Genomic DNA, 14,092 nt, shown 5'->3' with positions numbered 1-14,092 from the left:
GTTTTATTCATATTCCGAATGGACTGGGGCTCAGACTGGTGTCTTGCCATCACCTCCTCCAAGTTGGTGAAGAACTGGTCCACAGTGTGCTTATTGAAGGCACTGGAATGTGCAAGGCTGGTGGCCTCCAGGATCCTGATTGAGAGTGATGGGTGTCAGACAACCAGTCTGCCCCTGCTATCTCCTTCTATTCCCATTTACTGCAGACAGGGACATTATTGTGGACTGCATACGTGTATGCAAGTTTGCAAAATTCAACAGGAGAGAGGCCAAAATAAATGTCAGTGTCAGCAGTGATGATGTATTCTGCCAGCTGACTTTCCTGCTCTTCATTGAAAACTAAATGATATTTGATATACCCTACTGGCAAGGATGGGTAAATTCCATCTCCAGCAACTTCTGATGGACTTATTTCACTCCAATATCTTGCCAGAGTTTGATAGTTAATCTGAAAGTCCTTGGCATTGCTTCTGACTGTTTTGTTGTGCAGCTTTACTTCTCTTACTGCCCTGAGCAGTACATCTGGTGGATTCTGGCCCTTGTTTGTTTCCCTCACAAAATTCTTGCCCATTTTTCCATCTAAAAAGAAAGAAAGGACTAAATACAGACAGGTTACAATTTAAGGAAAAAACCAACATAAAGTGTCTTAGTAAAGTATTGAGCCACCATGTGTTGCCAGAACAGCTTCAATGCGCCTTGGATTTGATTCTACAGTCTCTGAACTCTACTGGAGGGATTAACACCATTCTTCAAAAAGATATTCCCTCATTTGGTGTTTTGATGATGGTGGTGGAGAGCGCTGTCTAACACGTCAGTCTAAAATCTCTCATAACTGTTCAACTGGGTTGAGATCTGGTGACTGTGAAGGCCATAGCATATGATTCACATCATTTTCATACTCGTCAAACCATTCAGTTACCCCTCGTGCCCTATGGATGGGGGCATTGTCATCCTGGAATAGACCACTCCCATAAGGATAGCAATGTTTCATAAGAGGATAAAGATGATCAATCAGAACAACTTTGTATTGATTTGCAGTGACCCTTCCCTCTAAAGGGACAAGTGGACCCAAACAAATCCAGCAAAATGCCCCCCTCACTGTAGGGGTCAAGCATTCAGATCTGCACCAGTTTTTCCTTTAATGTGTCACCCATCTGTATATCACACCATGCATGTATATGCCAACAAAGGAGTTGGTTGTCACATGTCACTCTCAGTCCTGCTGAGAGTGATCTGCGCTCGGGGTTCTGCTGTAAATGCCCCCTTAGGACATAATAGAAACTGTTTGCGCCGATTCATTCTGAATGAGTAACGGCCAATGGGGAAATGGGGAATGGGGAAACTCACTCGGCCGTTTGACCAATCGTGTAACTTCATCACTCAGTGAGTCAGTCAGTCAGTCAGCGATGGGTCATTCAGGGTTATAGAGCTGGTCCATGGCTGGTCCAGCCAAAAACTGTAATGTATAGAGCCATTTCTCATCGTAGTACTTTGCCATACTTTATTGATAATGGTATCTTTTTCTGATTTGTGATCACTGTTCTTGAATTTGTTGTTCAATTCTGTTTTCACAGTTTCACAATTGCTTCCAGTAAAAACCTCAAATCAATCCACTGTTATAAACCTTTATTGGAAGTGTGTTTAGCTCGCTGCATAGTGAGGGTAGAAGTGATAGCTTTTTCATGTCTGTACAGTAAATATGAAACGGGCGGAACAGCTAGTTTAGCATGTTCACACATCAGTTTTTGTACAGATTAAACCAATAAGATATAACATGTTAATTAGTGACCTTTAGAGGTGCTAGAAGGTGGATTTTGTTACCTTTAGACAGAGCCAGGCTAGCTGTTTCCCCTTGTTTCCAGTCTTTTAAAGCTAGCTAAGCTAAGATAACCTGACCATCACCTGGCTGTAGCTTCATATTTACCATACACATATTAGAATTGTATTGATCTTAAATATAAGTGTGTTTCCTAAAATGTCAAACTGTTCATGTTTTGTGTGAAGGGTGTTGTAGTTTGTTTGTTTTGTGTGATTCAGACATTTTAAATTAGTATATTAATCAATATATATACACTGAAGTACTGAATTATGTGTGGCTTAACAATATCAAAAGCATGTAATGAGGAATCCTCCTGTGATATACTGTTTTGCTCAAAATACAACAAAAACAAGTTACCAAGGTCAGCTTTGAATTCCATGCTAAATGCAGTTGCTGTAAATAACTCAAATGCGTATTTACATTGTCAGGGGATTCTGCTCAAATGGGTCAGCTGTGGGTGCTAAACGAGCTCTCCAGAACACATCTTTTACTTTTCTTGGACCCACAGGCTCAGACGTGCTGTTTAGCTGTTTAGTCTCCCCAGAGTTTCACAGAACACAGCTTTGTTCCTCATTCATCCCAGAAATCAGCCCTTTGGTTGTTGCCCCAGTTATAAGCGTTGATTCCCATGAACTAATTGGCCTCCTTTGAGACATTCAAGCATGCATACTGTGTTTACCAGAGAGAGGGGGGCACTTGAGGCCACTGGGTGTAGGTTACTGATCACAATGATATCAATTCATTACCCCACTACTTTTAATCAATAGGAGTGGAGGTGGAAGCAAGAGCATGGAGGAGACACTTGAACTGAAGAGGGATCTAATTGTGAATGAGGCCTGTTTTTGGGGAAGATGTGGTAACCGGCAGACAGCCTCTTACTGTCAAGTGCTGAGCAGCTGGTGGTTTGGAGAAGAAAAAGGAAAGAAAGCTTGAGTTACAAAGTGTTCTTCCCAAACAGTAGGAGTCCTGACCTATAACTGTACCACAGCAGCTGTGCACTCTTTAGTTCTGATATTCCAACAGAAATTACTTACTTATGTCTATTTTTTTTTTAGCTAAAAGAACAATATACAGTACACTTGTGTGGAAACCGCTCACATCCTGGAAGTCCTGTAGTGAGACATGTACAATATCTCAAAAGTGTTTGTATTAGTATTCTTATTTCTTAGGTTCAGTTTTGCTATTTAAAAGAATTGTTTGACATTTTCAGAAACAAATTCTTTTATTTGTGTGTTTATTTGTTAGTTTTAGAGGTGCTGGTAGGCTGATTTACCAAAGCGTTTCTGGCCTTTATGCTAAGCTAAGCTAATTGGCTGCTGGCAGTAGCTTCATATTTACTGCACAGTTGTGGCGGTGGTATCGATCCTCTCATCTAAGTCTTGGTAAAAAGAAAAAAAAAAGACAAATAAGTGTATTTTCCAAAATGTTTAAACATTTCCTTTATCCGTATCCCTGTTCCTTTCCTTTGTGTTACTTTTAGTGAAGGGTGTTGTCATTTGTTTGGTTGCTGTGGTTTAGACTGTTATAGCAGACAAGAACATGTAGAAACAAGACTTTGACAGGAAGTTTTCTTTTTCATTCAAGCATGACGTTTAATGTAAAATCCACCTACAGACTTCAAGAATGATCATGTCACACTGAATGCGTCACTTCTGACCGTCTAATGATCCATGTTAATCTCAAATCCTGAATCGTAATTGAAATTGAATGGTTTCAGCATTGTATTCTCCTGTCTTTCTCCAAGTACCAGAGGCCACAGGTTTTTATGGAGTTTTCTAAAGTGGGGAAGGAATCTTTATTTTGTGAGACTCAGCAGTCTCAGGATGTAAATACCACAAGCAGTCATGTGATTGCAGTTATTACTTGAACATGTGCATCAGTTTAAGTCCTGCTAAAATGGTATTTTATGTTATGTTATTTCACTCTGGAGCCTTATAGACCCTGGTGATATATGTTTAGAAAGGAGAGGTTTATGATTGACTCCTGTTTATATAAAACAGTATTTAAATGGTGATATTATCCATTTTTTTTTAATTCTGATCTTAAAGTATATTGAAATATATCAATAGGCACAATTTGCTCTAACCTTAAAGAGAACACAGCGCCCAGCAACAGATTATGGCATCAAAGTTTTCAATGTATAAAACAGTCAAATATAACCAACACAAATTACCAAATGTTACCATATTCATGTGGTGATAATATAAAATGATGGATGCTGTTTCATTTTTCCAAGATCTTTTTGTGCCAGGATTAAAAATGCAAAACAGATGGGTTAGTAGCATTCCACTCACTTTCCCTGATTTGTCTCCCCAACATTATTTAAACAATGGCATAAATGACAGGTCAAAGCAAACTTTCATGTTGTAGCTGAAAGGTCAGAGTAACCTGTCAGGTAAAGATTTGGCAATATTTTTCCCCCAAACCTGGATTTTAACTTGTTGAATTCCACTAAAGTTTGTTCCTGCTAAATATTGACCCAGCTGTGTGCCCTGGTTTCTCATTAGGTGTGTCAACAGCTCGGGGTTTTACTGCTGTATTTTGATTTTCAAAAATATAGGTGCGCCAGATTCTTCCAGGATCATAATATAAACCGGAATGCGACGCCCCTGAAATCCGACCCTGCAGCGTGTTCTTCAAGATCTTCACGTGTTATTGACTGCTGTATCTCATTTTGAGCTTGTATTAAAAACTGACACAACCTGTCCCTTTCTTTAGCAGAGAGAACAAACAAACTGGAACATCAACAAAACCTTTAACCCAGATAATAATTTCCTCATGCAGGTTTAGAGTTGTTGAAGTAAGCTGACTAATATGCCACATATGTCATTGAATGACACTATAAGGGGTGTAACAGTAATGTAATATTCCACAAGCAGTCTTGAGGGGACCTACTGAACATATAGTGTTTCTCAACTACTCTGAAATTTACAGTTAACAAGTGACTCGCTGTTTCTCCACAAACTGTGACTTATTTTTAGTGGTGCATCATTATTATCAGAAGATAAACAGCACAGATAGACACGCTAACACAATGTTGAAGGAATAATTTCATGGTGAAAGTCAGCTGAGAAGATTAATACCAATCTTATGTAAACATGCCTGGTCGTATCGGTTTTGCCCTTAGTGCCACAAACACCTCTACCTCCGGAAAAATACCTGAGGGGGACAGAGTCCACAAAGCTTTGTTTTCACAGTGTTTACGAGAAACGGTGCGCTACAGAGCTTCAAAACAGCTCTTTCTTAACTCCTCCTCTACGTCGCCATCCCTGCACAACAGGCTTCATTATCAACAACCCAGCATCTGACCCTGTGTTTCAGCCAGTCACACTTTCTGTCTGTCTGCGCACCTGCTGTTTGTGCTATGACATTGTTGTGCAGGGAATTGTGAGAAAAGATATTTTAACAAGTTGTATGCATCGCAGGGGATGGAGCCTTCAAAAAATAAATGGCTGGCTTGTTTTTGTGACCTTCGCACAATGAAGTCCCCCCTTTTGCACTTTTGCTTACATAAAAGTGAATCAAGACTGTCCAAGCTGTGTTTGGTTTATCGTTGTCACCCTTCAAGCTGTCTTCTTTTGATTTTACTCTTTCTGGTCTTATATTTATTTTTTCTTACCGCAGTATGTTGCTCTTGCTCTCACAGATATATAAAGGATTCTTTATATGCCTACATCCAAAGCTATTTGTTTCAAATGCTCAAATGCTCCTCTTTCAAGGTCGTGTGTGTTATTTGAGCATCCTGGATTTGATGTACTGTTATTTCCTGGACAGTCGTGAATTAAAGCCCTGTGCTTTTTTCAAACAGGTAAACATTATCAGCATGTTTTGAGTGAGACATGAGAGAGAGAGAGCCAAGTTTTTAATCTTTCATTTCAGCCTTTTTTCTCTTTCTTTCTAAAGCTCCCCTCATTGCTGAGAGCTGTGAAAACTTGGCTTGTCCTCCTGGAGCCTAATTAAACCAGCCGCACCTTCGGCAATTAATGGCAAGAAACTGGGATAATCTGTAAAGAGGCAGGATGTACTAAAGTTCAACAATCAGAGGGATTGGAGGGGGACAGAGAGGGTAAAAAAAAGTACAAACAGGCTGGGCAAAGAGACTGTGAGAAAGAGAGGCAGAGAAACCAGCAGGGGCGAGTGAAAGAGAGGGGCAGGGATGTCTTCTAGTTACCTCTGGGGTGATTGTCTTCTTGGCATCCCCTCTGCGTCCTATGGGCCCCATTTGTAAATTTGAGGTCCGTGACCCAGGTCGTAGCTGGGTTCAGAGTGTATAAATCAGAGGCCTCTCTCCCTCTGGAGGCTTCATGACCTCCCTGCTGTACATCCTGTTCCCCAGCATGGGAGAAACAAAGCCCTTAGCCCCCTGCCAAGTTCATCCAATTCCAACAAGCCCGCTTACACCCGCAAAACAAGATGATCTCCAGTCATTTGTCACAGAAAAAAAGTAACCATGGTCAAAGGTAAATTCTAATATTTGTCAGAGCTCTCATTCTGTGGTGGAAAGTAGGCCAAACTCAGTACATTTACTCAAGTAAGAACTAAGAAGTACTTAAGAACAGTTTTGAGGTACTTGTACTTTAGAGGGAAATATACTTTTTACTTGCATATATTTAACAGCTGTACTTACTAGTTACTTCACAGATAAAATGTCTACATTCAAAACATGATGACTAAGATACGAAGCATTCTTACAGATTTAACTACCCAACAGTATATAAAGTAGTTAAAAGTAGCTCCACCTTCAACAGCTGCAACAGGAAAATGCTGCCTACACATTAATACATTAGAATTAACAATCCAATAAAATAATACATCATAGTATAACACTAAAAGGTAGCATATTCCTGCATAATGAATACGTCTTGTTGTTAATACATCTGTATTTTTACTCATGTTTTACCATTACAAACGAGTCACAGAGCAATGCATCGAATATTTAACCGGTTCTAGTTGTAAAACCTAAAAGGTTGCTCTGAATGAAAAACTAGTTTCAGTTGGATGTTTGAACTTCACTGTGCAGAATGATTTATTTGCAGAGTTTGACACTAGAAGACTGTTTTCAAATTCATCTGCTGAAGGAGGAGAGTTTCTCTGTGTTCACTTTAAATCTCAGTTTAACACGTGTACCTCTAAGCATGATTTGTGACATCACAACTATTTTGGAGCCAGTTGTGGCTCAGTGTGCAACTTACACACGTGTGATGTGGAAACTTGAAGCCTCCAGTGCACAAACACTGAGAATGGACTTTACAGTGAAGTAGGAGACATTTTATGTCCAAAAGGTCAACTTTTGAAATGAAAAATATTTGCATGTTCATTGATTCTGGAGTAGAAGGAGTAGATGTCATTTTAAAGGTTTTAACAAGATAACTGAACTTCTTTTGTTGAAAAACCATATTGGACACAAATTATTATTCAAAGTATAGAGTATTTTATATACATCTTAAAACATGTCTGGAGGGGCTCTTTAAATTCCAGTCACAATTTGAGAAACAGATTTAAAAGATAATTTTTTTTTCATTTTCAGATGGTTAGATGAGTCTTTGAGGATTCTGGAGATACTTTAGAACAACAACAAGTGCTGTTAAATGACCGTCTGGATTTTTCAAACATTGTACAGTATTTCTTTTTTTAAATCAGATGCTTGGCTCTGTGACTTGAATGCATAAAAAGCACTCGAGGGCTCAAGGTTTTACTACTTGTACTTAAAGAAAATAACTGTTTTAAGTTAAATTTGATCATTTATCAGTTTATTGCTGTCTTTCAAATCATTCAGTCCAAATTCAAAAAGTCTAAAAGTTTTCCAGTCAGTATAATATGATTAAAGTAACAGGGACAAAACAGATTCAAAGAGATGATGTACTACATTTAGATTAGGTCTAAATCTGGAAAGCAGTAAATAACATTTTCTACCAACAGTATTATAATAGCAGCTACAACTCTACGCACAACGTCCTTGTTCTTATTGATGTTTTGCATGTCTGGCATAATGTTGCAGATCCTGCCTGCAGACAGACACACAGACACACAGACACACAGACACACAGACACACAGTGACACTGCTGGGCTTTTCTCCTGGCTGAGTTAGACCTTGGTGACAGGCAGACAAACAGGGAGTGGCCTTGGAGTAAATTTGTTTCTAACCCGGTATGATCCTGCTTCAGAGAGACAGAGGGAGGGGGAGAAGCGGGGGAGATGGAGATATGGTAAACACATGCCACCCGTCTGAATGAGTGGGTGAGGCGGCGTGATGGAGAGGTGCGGAACGGTGATGACAGGGGGGTAAGGTGACACCCAGTTGTTTTCAAGCACAGAGCTGATGTTGAATGTGAGGTCTGTTGAACAACCTTGGAATCCCCCTCTCCCTCGCTTGTTCTCTCTTTCTATTGTTCCCTCTTACTTTTCCTTTTGTTTTCTATCTTTTAGATCAACAAGGCAGTCAGATAGTGATGCTGGTGCAGGTCTTTGGTAAACTTTCCAGCTTTCTTAGTGAACAATCAGATCCAGACTGTGAGATCTGTAGATTTGTTTTCTGATCGTGCACTGGCATGATTTCTGTTACATAAATGCGGCTTTCTGGCTGGATTCATGAGCTAAAGATGTCAAATCACAAGATTTAAATTTTTAAAAAGTAAAGCAAGTCTCTGTCTCACTCTGGCCTTGCTGCCTTTCTGTCTTGCTGTCTCTGACTCTCTGATTTCAGGCGTCAAGTGCCAGCATGTTGTTGTTGATCTTGCGTGTCTTACTTTAACTTTAATGAATAGCTGCCAAGAATTAATTTGTGGCTTGGTGTCAGTTTCCCACTTTGGTTTCGTGTTACCTGTTGATGCCCTCCTGGTTCCAGCCACAGTTAAAGTGCACAGTTATTAACTAACCAAAAGTAAAAAACCTAACATACATTAAAAGATTGAATTACTGTTCTGCTTTGATATGGAAGTGTTTCGCTGTAGTGCTACTGACTGACTGACTGTACATTTTATACATTTTCATAACAGTTGTATGTGCCATGTTGTGTGATGCTGGTGTTGCTGTCTGCGAGCCAAAGCAAGGAGAGTTTACTAACTGAAAATCAAACCTTTACAATCACTCACTTTATGACACAGTCGATAGTATTTTCCAAAGTTATAATTGATCATCTTATTTACAACTACAAAATGCTATCCACTGCTATCCCTGCTAGCACTGTTAATACCAAGGAAGCGTGCCATAGCACTGCACTGTGTCTGGCTAAAGCACATATCTCATATCATTTATTGATTTTACAACCAGAATAAATTCACTCGTCTACATTAGCAGGTCAATTCAAAGCTTTGTGTAAAGTAGGTCAAGGTAAGATGGAAAATATAAGGCCATAAGCAGCGAGAGAGACTCTGCACAACACATAACTCTAACTGACCTGCTTTCCTGTTCAAACAGCCACTGGACTCCCTCATGAACCTCAAACTGGAATTCAGCCAAATACCTTCATGCAGAAAAACAACACGGCCACTTGAAATGTTTAAATGTCTACATGTGAAGAAAACATTTTTATTATGATTTCTGTTTCTCCCTGTGGGGTGTTAATTTACAAACTCCATCCCAGAGAAGGTGTTTCATATTTCAGCCATTTTACATTTGAGGTATATTTTAAAATGCAGAGAGGTGCAGTTATGACTTTCATTTAATGGAGCTTTACTGTCCACAAATGTGAGTAGAGAGTGTGTCTCTGGCTTTGCAATTAGTTGGTTAAAAAAAACCAACTATATTAAATTCATCAGATGTATAACATAGATATGTAAATGTTTATATTTGTGTATTAAAATTAAAAATAGAAGATTTTGCCTCTATACAGAGTTTTGAGAATACATTAAGAAAATGATTTTGTGAAATGGCTCTTGGGTGATGAGTTATTTTAAGACAAGCTGCTGGTGTTGAAATAACTCAGCACAACTGTTTGAAGACAAGACTGTGCAAAATGATTGTTTACCTGCAGGACATCACTGAGGTGAATGTAAATTCTACTATCAGCTGAGTGATGCTGCTCTCTGCTGGGCAGAATGTGAACTACACAACCTGATCCTGCTCCTAAAAATCTCTACATGTAGATAAACAGCATATAGACTGATTGATTTAGGCGAGACTGAATATGAAGTCCCTTTTATGTGTTATTGCTCGTTATATGATGATTTAAGGGCTGCACTATTCAGTAAAATGTCATCTCTGATGATTTTTTCTGGATGAATGATTATAAAAAGCTGCATGTCAGGGAGGGAACCTTTTGTGTGGCTGATTTTATTTGTAAAGCTTTGGTACAAACGACAAAGTTCTTTGTTTGCAATGTAATGTTAGAAATTTTTTTCTTGTCTATGTTTGACAAATGTTTCAACACTGCAACTGTATTTTGGTGTCTTGTAAGTCCATTTGTAATAACTACTGAACCACATTGGGCCATATTTGAGATGAAATAAATCAACAAGCATTATAAAACTAATCTGACATACACTCACAACGGTGCTCCTGTACTGCTTGACCATGACCTTCATTTGAATTGGCCTTGTGACATTTGGTCACTTAAAATAAATCTTCTCTAGTTTCCGTAGGGCAACTAAGTGAAAGCTGTTTTCTCTTAAAATGCTTGTGGAAAAACTAGATACATTAAACTGCATTCAACATTATTGCACTCAACATTATTTACTGCTACAGCCTCTAGATTCAGACACTGTATAATAGATTTTTGTTTCATTTTTAAGTTTTATACACTGATGTCACATAAATTTGGCACTTTGCTCATCAGTTACTTGACAATAAAATCTGGAATATTTAGGATCATTGCTAATGCTAATGTCTGAAATGTTTAATACATATTTTCCTGCAAACTAATAACTATTTAAAGTACATTAACATATGTGCACAAAAACAAATAAATTGCCAGAAGGCTTTGTTGAGTATAATACAGCACTGAATTAGTTGCCAGCCTACTGCTCTGTCATCATTATGATGAGGAAAAAAACCTGTTTACAACTGCACAATAAACACAGGACTTCCACAATATCATCTTAATTACCAACTTTATTTCAAAACATCTGAACAAGTGAGATGCAGGCCACAGCAAGTGAAACTGATGGTGTCTTCTGCTCCACAGCGATGGATTGGCACCTCACAGCTTCAGTGGGCACTGTGGAGACAAGAGAGATCAGTCAATTCAACTCAGCCAGCAAAAATTAAAAGTCTGTCTCCTTCATCCCTTCTGTATGAAGAGGATAGCAGCAGATAGAAGCACACTGACCCGGAGTCTCAGATTAGCAGATTTAATACTGTCAATCAGAGACAGTGGTTCTCTGTAGTGCAGTCCAGACCTGCTCTTTGTAAAAAGTGCCCTAATAACTTCTGTTGTGATTTGGCGCTACATAAATAAAATTGACTTGACCTGTCCTGGTTATTGTGATGAGGTACTGCTGTTTTTTTTTTTTTTTTTTATCCCAGCTGCCTGCCTTCTGTGTTCAACTGCTGTTCCAGGAGGAAATTAGTCCAGATTGAGCCACGAACAGTGAGAACTAGCAGTGCCTAAATCTTGACATCCAGCACAATGAACCACAGAACCCTCCGTGACAGAATCACAAGTGTTCACTGCATTTCAAACGTTTTTGTTTTAGGGTGACCATCAATATAATACAATTACTTGGATGTTTTGACATGCAGTCTACAAGGTTTTTCAGCCGTGAATATCTGTAGCATTAGACATTTAAAGTGGTGGTTAATTCTGATGAGGGCCAGGAGTGGGATGAATGAAATGCACTCAGTGACAGGACAAATATGAACTTTGTCAGAAAACTAGGCAGTTCAGAGGACTTGCAATAATCCTCCTTTTGGAAGCCCTGTTCAGATTTTGTATACACAGCTTTTGATTCAACTCTGGTAACTTCAAAGATGATTTGTCGACACCCATTTGCATACATCAGGGAGCAAAATACTAAAAAACACCTTTTAATAAAATGCAACACAACTATGATAATAGCTAACGTTAATTATGGTCACTGAGTGTCCATTGGCTATTACACATCACTGGAGGCCTAAGCAATGTCTTCAAATTGAATTCTCTAAAGTGTAATGCCAACTAACTTACAAGTTCACAACTTTTCTGTAAAACAATAGTCACGTTCTCAAATAAACACTGATGTTTACTCGCTGTAATTATTTTTACTAAACTGACTGTTGAGGATACAAACTATTGAACAAACTCAGACAGCTGAAGCCCCATATTATCTTCTGATAAACTTATAAATACATTTCAGGTCATAATGAGGACTGTGGATTTTGTCCATCACTTACATTGTTAGCACATTTGTAGGGGATCATCTAACGGCAGTATAAACAGGAGGAATGATTACAGCAAGCAAAACCTGTTTCTATGTTCATATGGGCACCTGACTATTGTTTTAAGATGGTCAATACATGACACTGGACATGAAAAAAATTTGTGAACCCGTCCGTTAACCACTCATTAGTGACGGGGCTAACAGACATGGCTGGGCTTATGTCCTCTCACCTATCGCAGCCTCCTGGCTTCTCTTTCAGACTCCAGAAGTGTCAGCACATCTCCTTCTCTGACTGGGCCCTTCACGTTCCTGATGATGGAGCGGTTGCTGTCGTCCATGAACTCAACACGGACCTGCACGAAAATAACAAAATGAATCACGGGTCAAGCTATTAATATTTAACAAGTAACGTCTTACATGAATTACATTATATTGGCAGAATTAGTAATATCCATTAGTGACAACCACTATGTGAGTTGTGGCTAAACATCAAACCACTTATAACTAAGCATTTAGCAAGGATTCAGGCGTGCATTCACGTGAAAGTTGGACAAATCTCACTTGCCAATAAAACTTACTGCCATAGACTGTACAAAACAATTCCCAAATGTTTTCCACGACAATGGAGGGAAACTTTTGTACTCCTAATATTGGTGGCCCACATGGAAATCTTCACTGACCAACCACTTTTCTATATTTTTATGTTTGATGGATTTATTTTAATGGCATTATTCACTTATTTTATTTGGTGCTAATGGTGAGGTGAAAGTTTATTTAATAAAGGCTTATAAATGGAACTCAAATACAGTTAAGGAAGTGATTTCATATGACTCCTTATTGGTAGTAGTTTTTTTAAAGCATTATTTTCCTTTGCTTGCAAATTTAACGTAACATTCAAGCATTTTGGGCTGCAATAGTCAATAAAAAAAAGAAAAAACCCAACTCCGAAATCCCAGAGGGACTGAGAAGCAATTTAAAACATTTACTTGACATGCTGCTTCACTGGAAAAAAGCTACCACATTCAGAGGTTCAGCACATCATTAGGGCTCAATTTTAAACCTTAAAACTATGTTGTCTTTGAGGGGAAACGTGTTTTACAGCCAAGTAAAACACGGACGGACTTTATTTAAAGCTACAGCTTCTTTCAGGACATACTGCACTTCTGTGAATGTCAAATGTGAGTAGACGAATTACCGATATACAAAACAGGGGAATAAAAATACCTATATTTAATAAAAACACCCAACTGTGAGATATTAGTCTCTGGCATACCTGTGTACATTGTCCCTGGGAACCAGTTCTTCCGAGCACCTTAGTGACCTGAAAACCAAACATAAAATAGATTAGTTCTGCACATTCCTGAAGTCAACGTTGTCTTTTTTTTTGTTGTGAACCGAAATATAAAAGGGACCAGCAGTCTACAACATGTTGAACTAGCTAACGTTAGCAGCGTGGACTGGCCTCCATGATGGAAGCGCGAGAAGAAGAAGAGCCGTTTACTAATCAGGAGACACAAGTCGGATTTAACTTCAAGTTTTTGGCGCCGTATGAGACGTTAGTTGTTACTGTAACTGTCTATCCGTCCGAATGTGATTATTTTTGCCATATTATATATTTTCTTACTCTTGCGAGCTTGATCGGCTGCACGCGGCTGGCGTCCATGTTGTCAGGTTAGACCGGAAAGGAAGTCACGTGGTCCCCGGAAGTCATATATGTGCAACTGTAATAATTCATTTTATTACATTTTGACCATTTTAATTAAACTGTAATGCAATTTGAACCACATTCATCTGAAACATGCGTAGAAAAGTTGAAAACATTATTATTATCATAATTTTAAAATACAATTCAATTTTTTGCTTTAGCTTGTCGTTTCCTTTTCCGGCAAATTGGGCGATACTATTCACATGAACCTCCACGGGGGGCGCCGAGGACCCTACCATTATTCACCGTGTGTCAATCTTTTTTTCTTTTTT

At 38.8% G+C, this 14,092-nt stretch overlaps 1 protein-coding gene across 1 annotated transcript; it reads right to left on the bottom strand.

Annotated features, from left to right (window-relative positions):
- Positions 1–10,850: 10,850 nt before the first annotated feature.
- On the bottom strand, positions 10,851–13,842 carry rps28 (ribosomal protein S28). Its single transcript, XM_067605481.1, has 4 exons — positions 13,740–13,842; positions 13,389–13,436; positions 12,346–12,468; positions 10,851–10,974 (listed from the first exon to the last, which is right to left on the bottom strand). Exons 1-3 carry the CDS (start codon positions 13,776–13,778, stop codon positions 12,346–12,348), a joined length of 210 nt encoding a protein of 69 aa, XP_067461582.1. The 5' UTR covers positions 13,779–13,842; the 3' UTR covers positions 10,851–10,974.
- Between the last annotated feature and the right edge of the window lie 250 nt (positions 13,843–14,092).

Source organism: Thunnus thynnus, chromosome 12 (genome assembly GCF_963924715.1).
Source record: "Thunnus thynnus chromosome 12, fThuThy2.1, whole genome shotgun sequence".
NCBI classification, from domain to species: Eukaryota; Metazoa; Chordata; class Actinopteri; order Scombriformes; family Scombridae; genus Thunnus; species Thunnus thynnus.
This window is presented reverse-complemented; position numbering and strand designations above follow the sequence as displayed.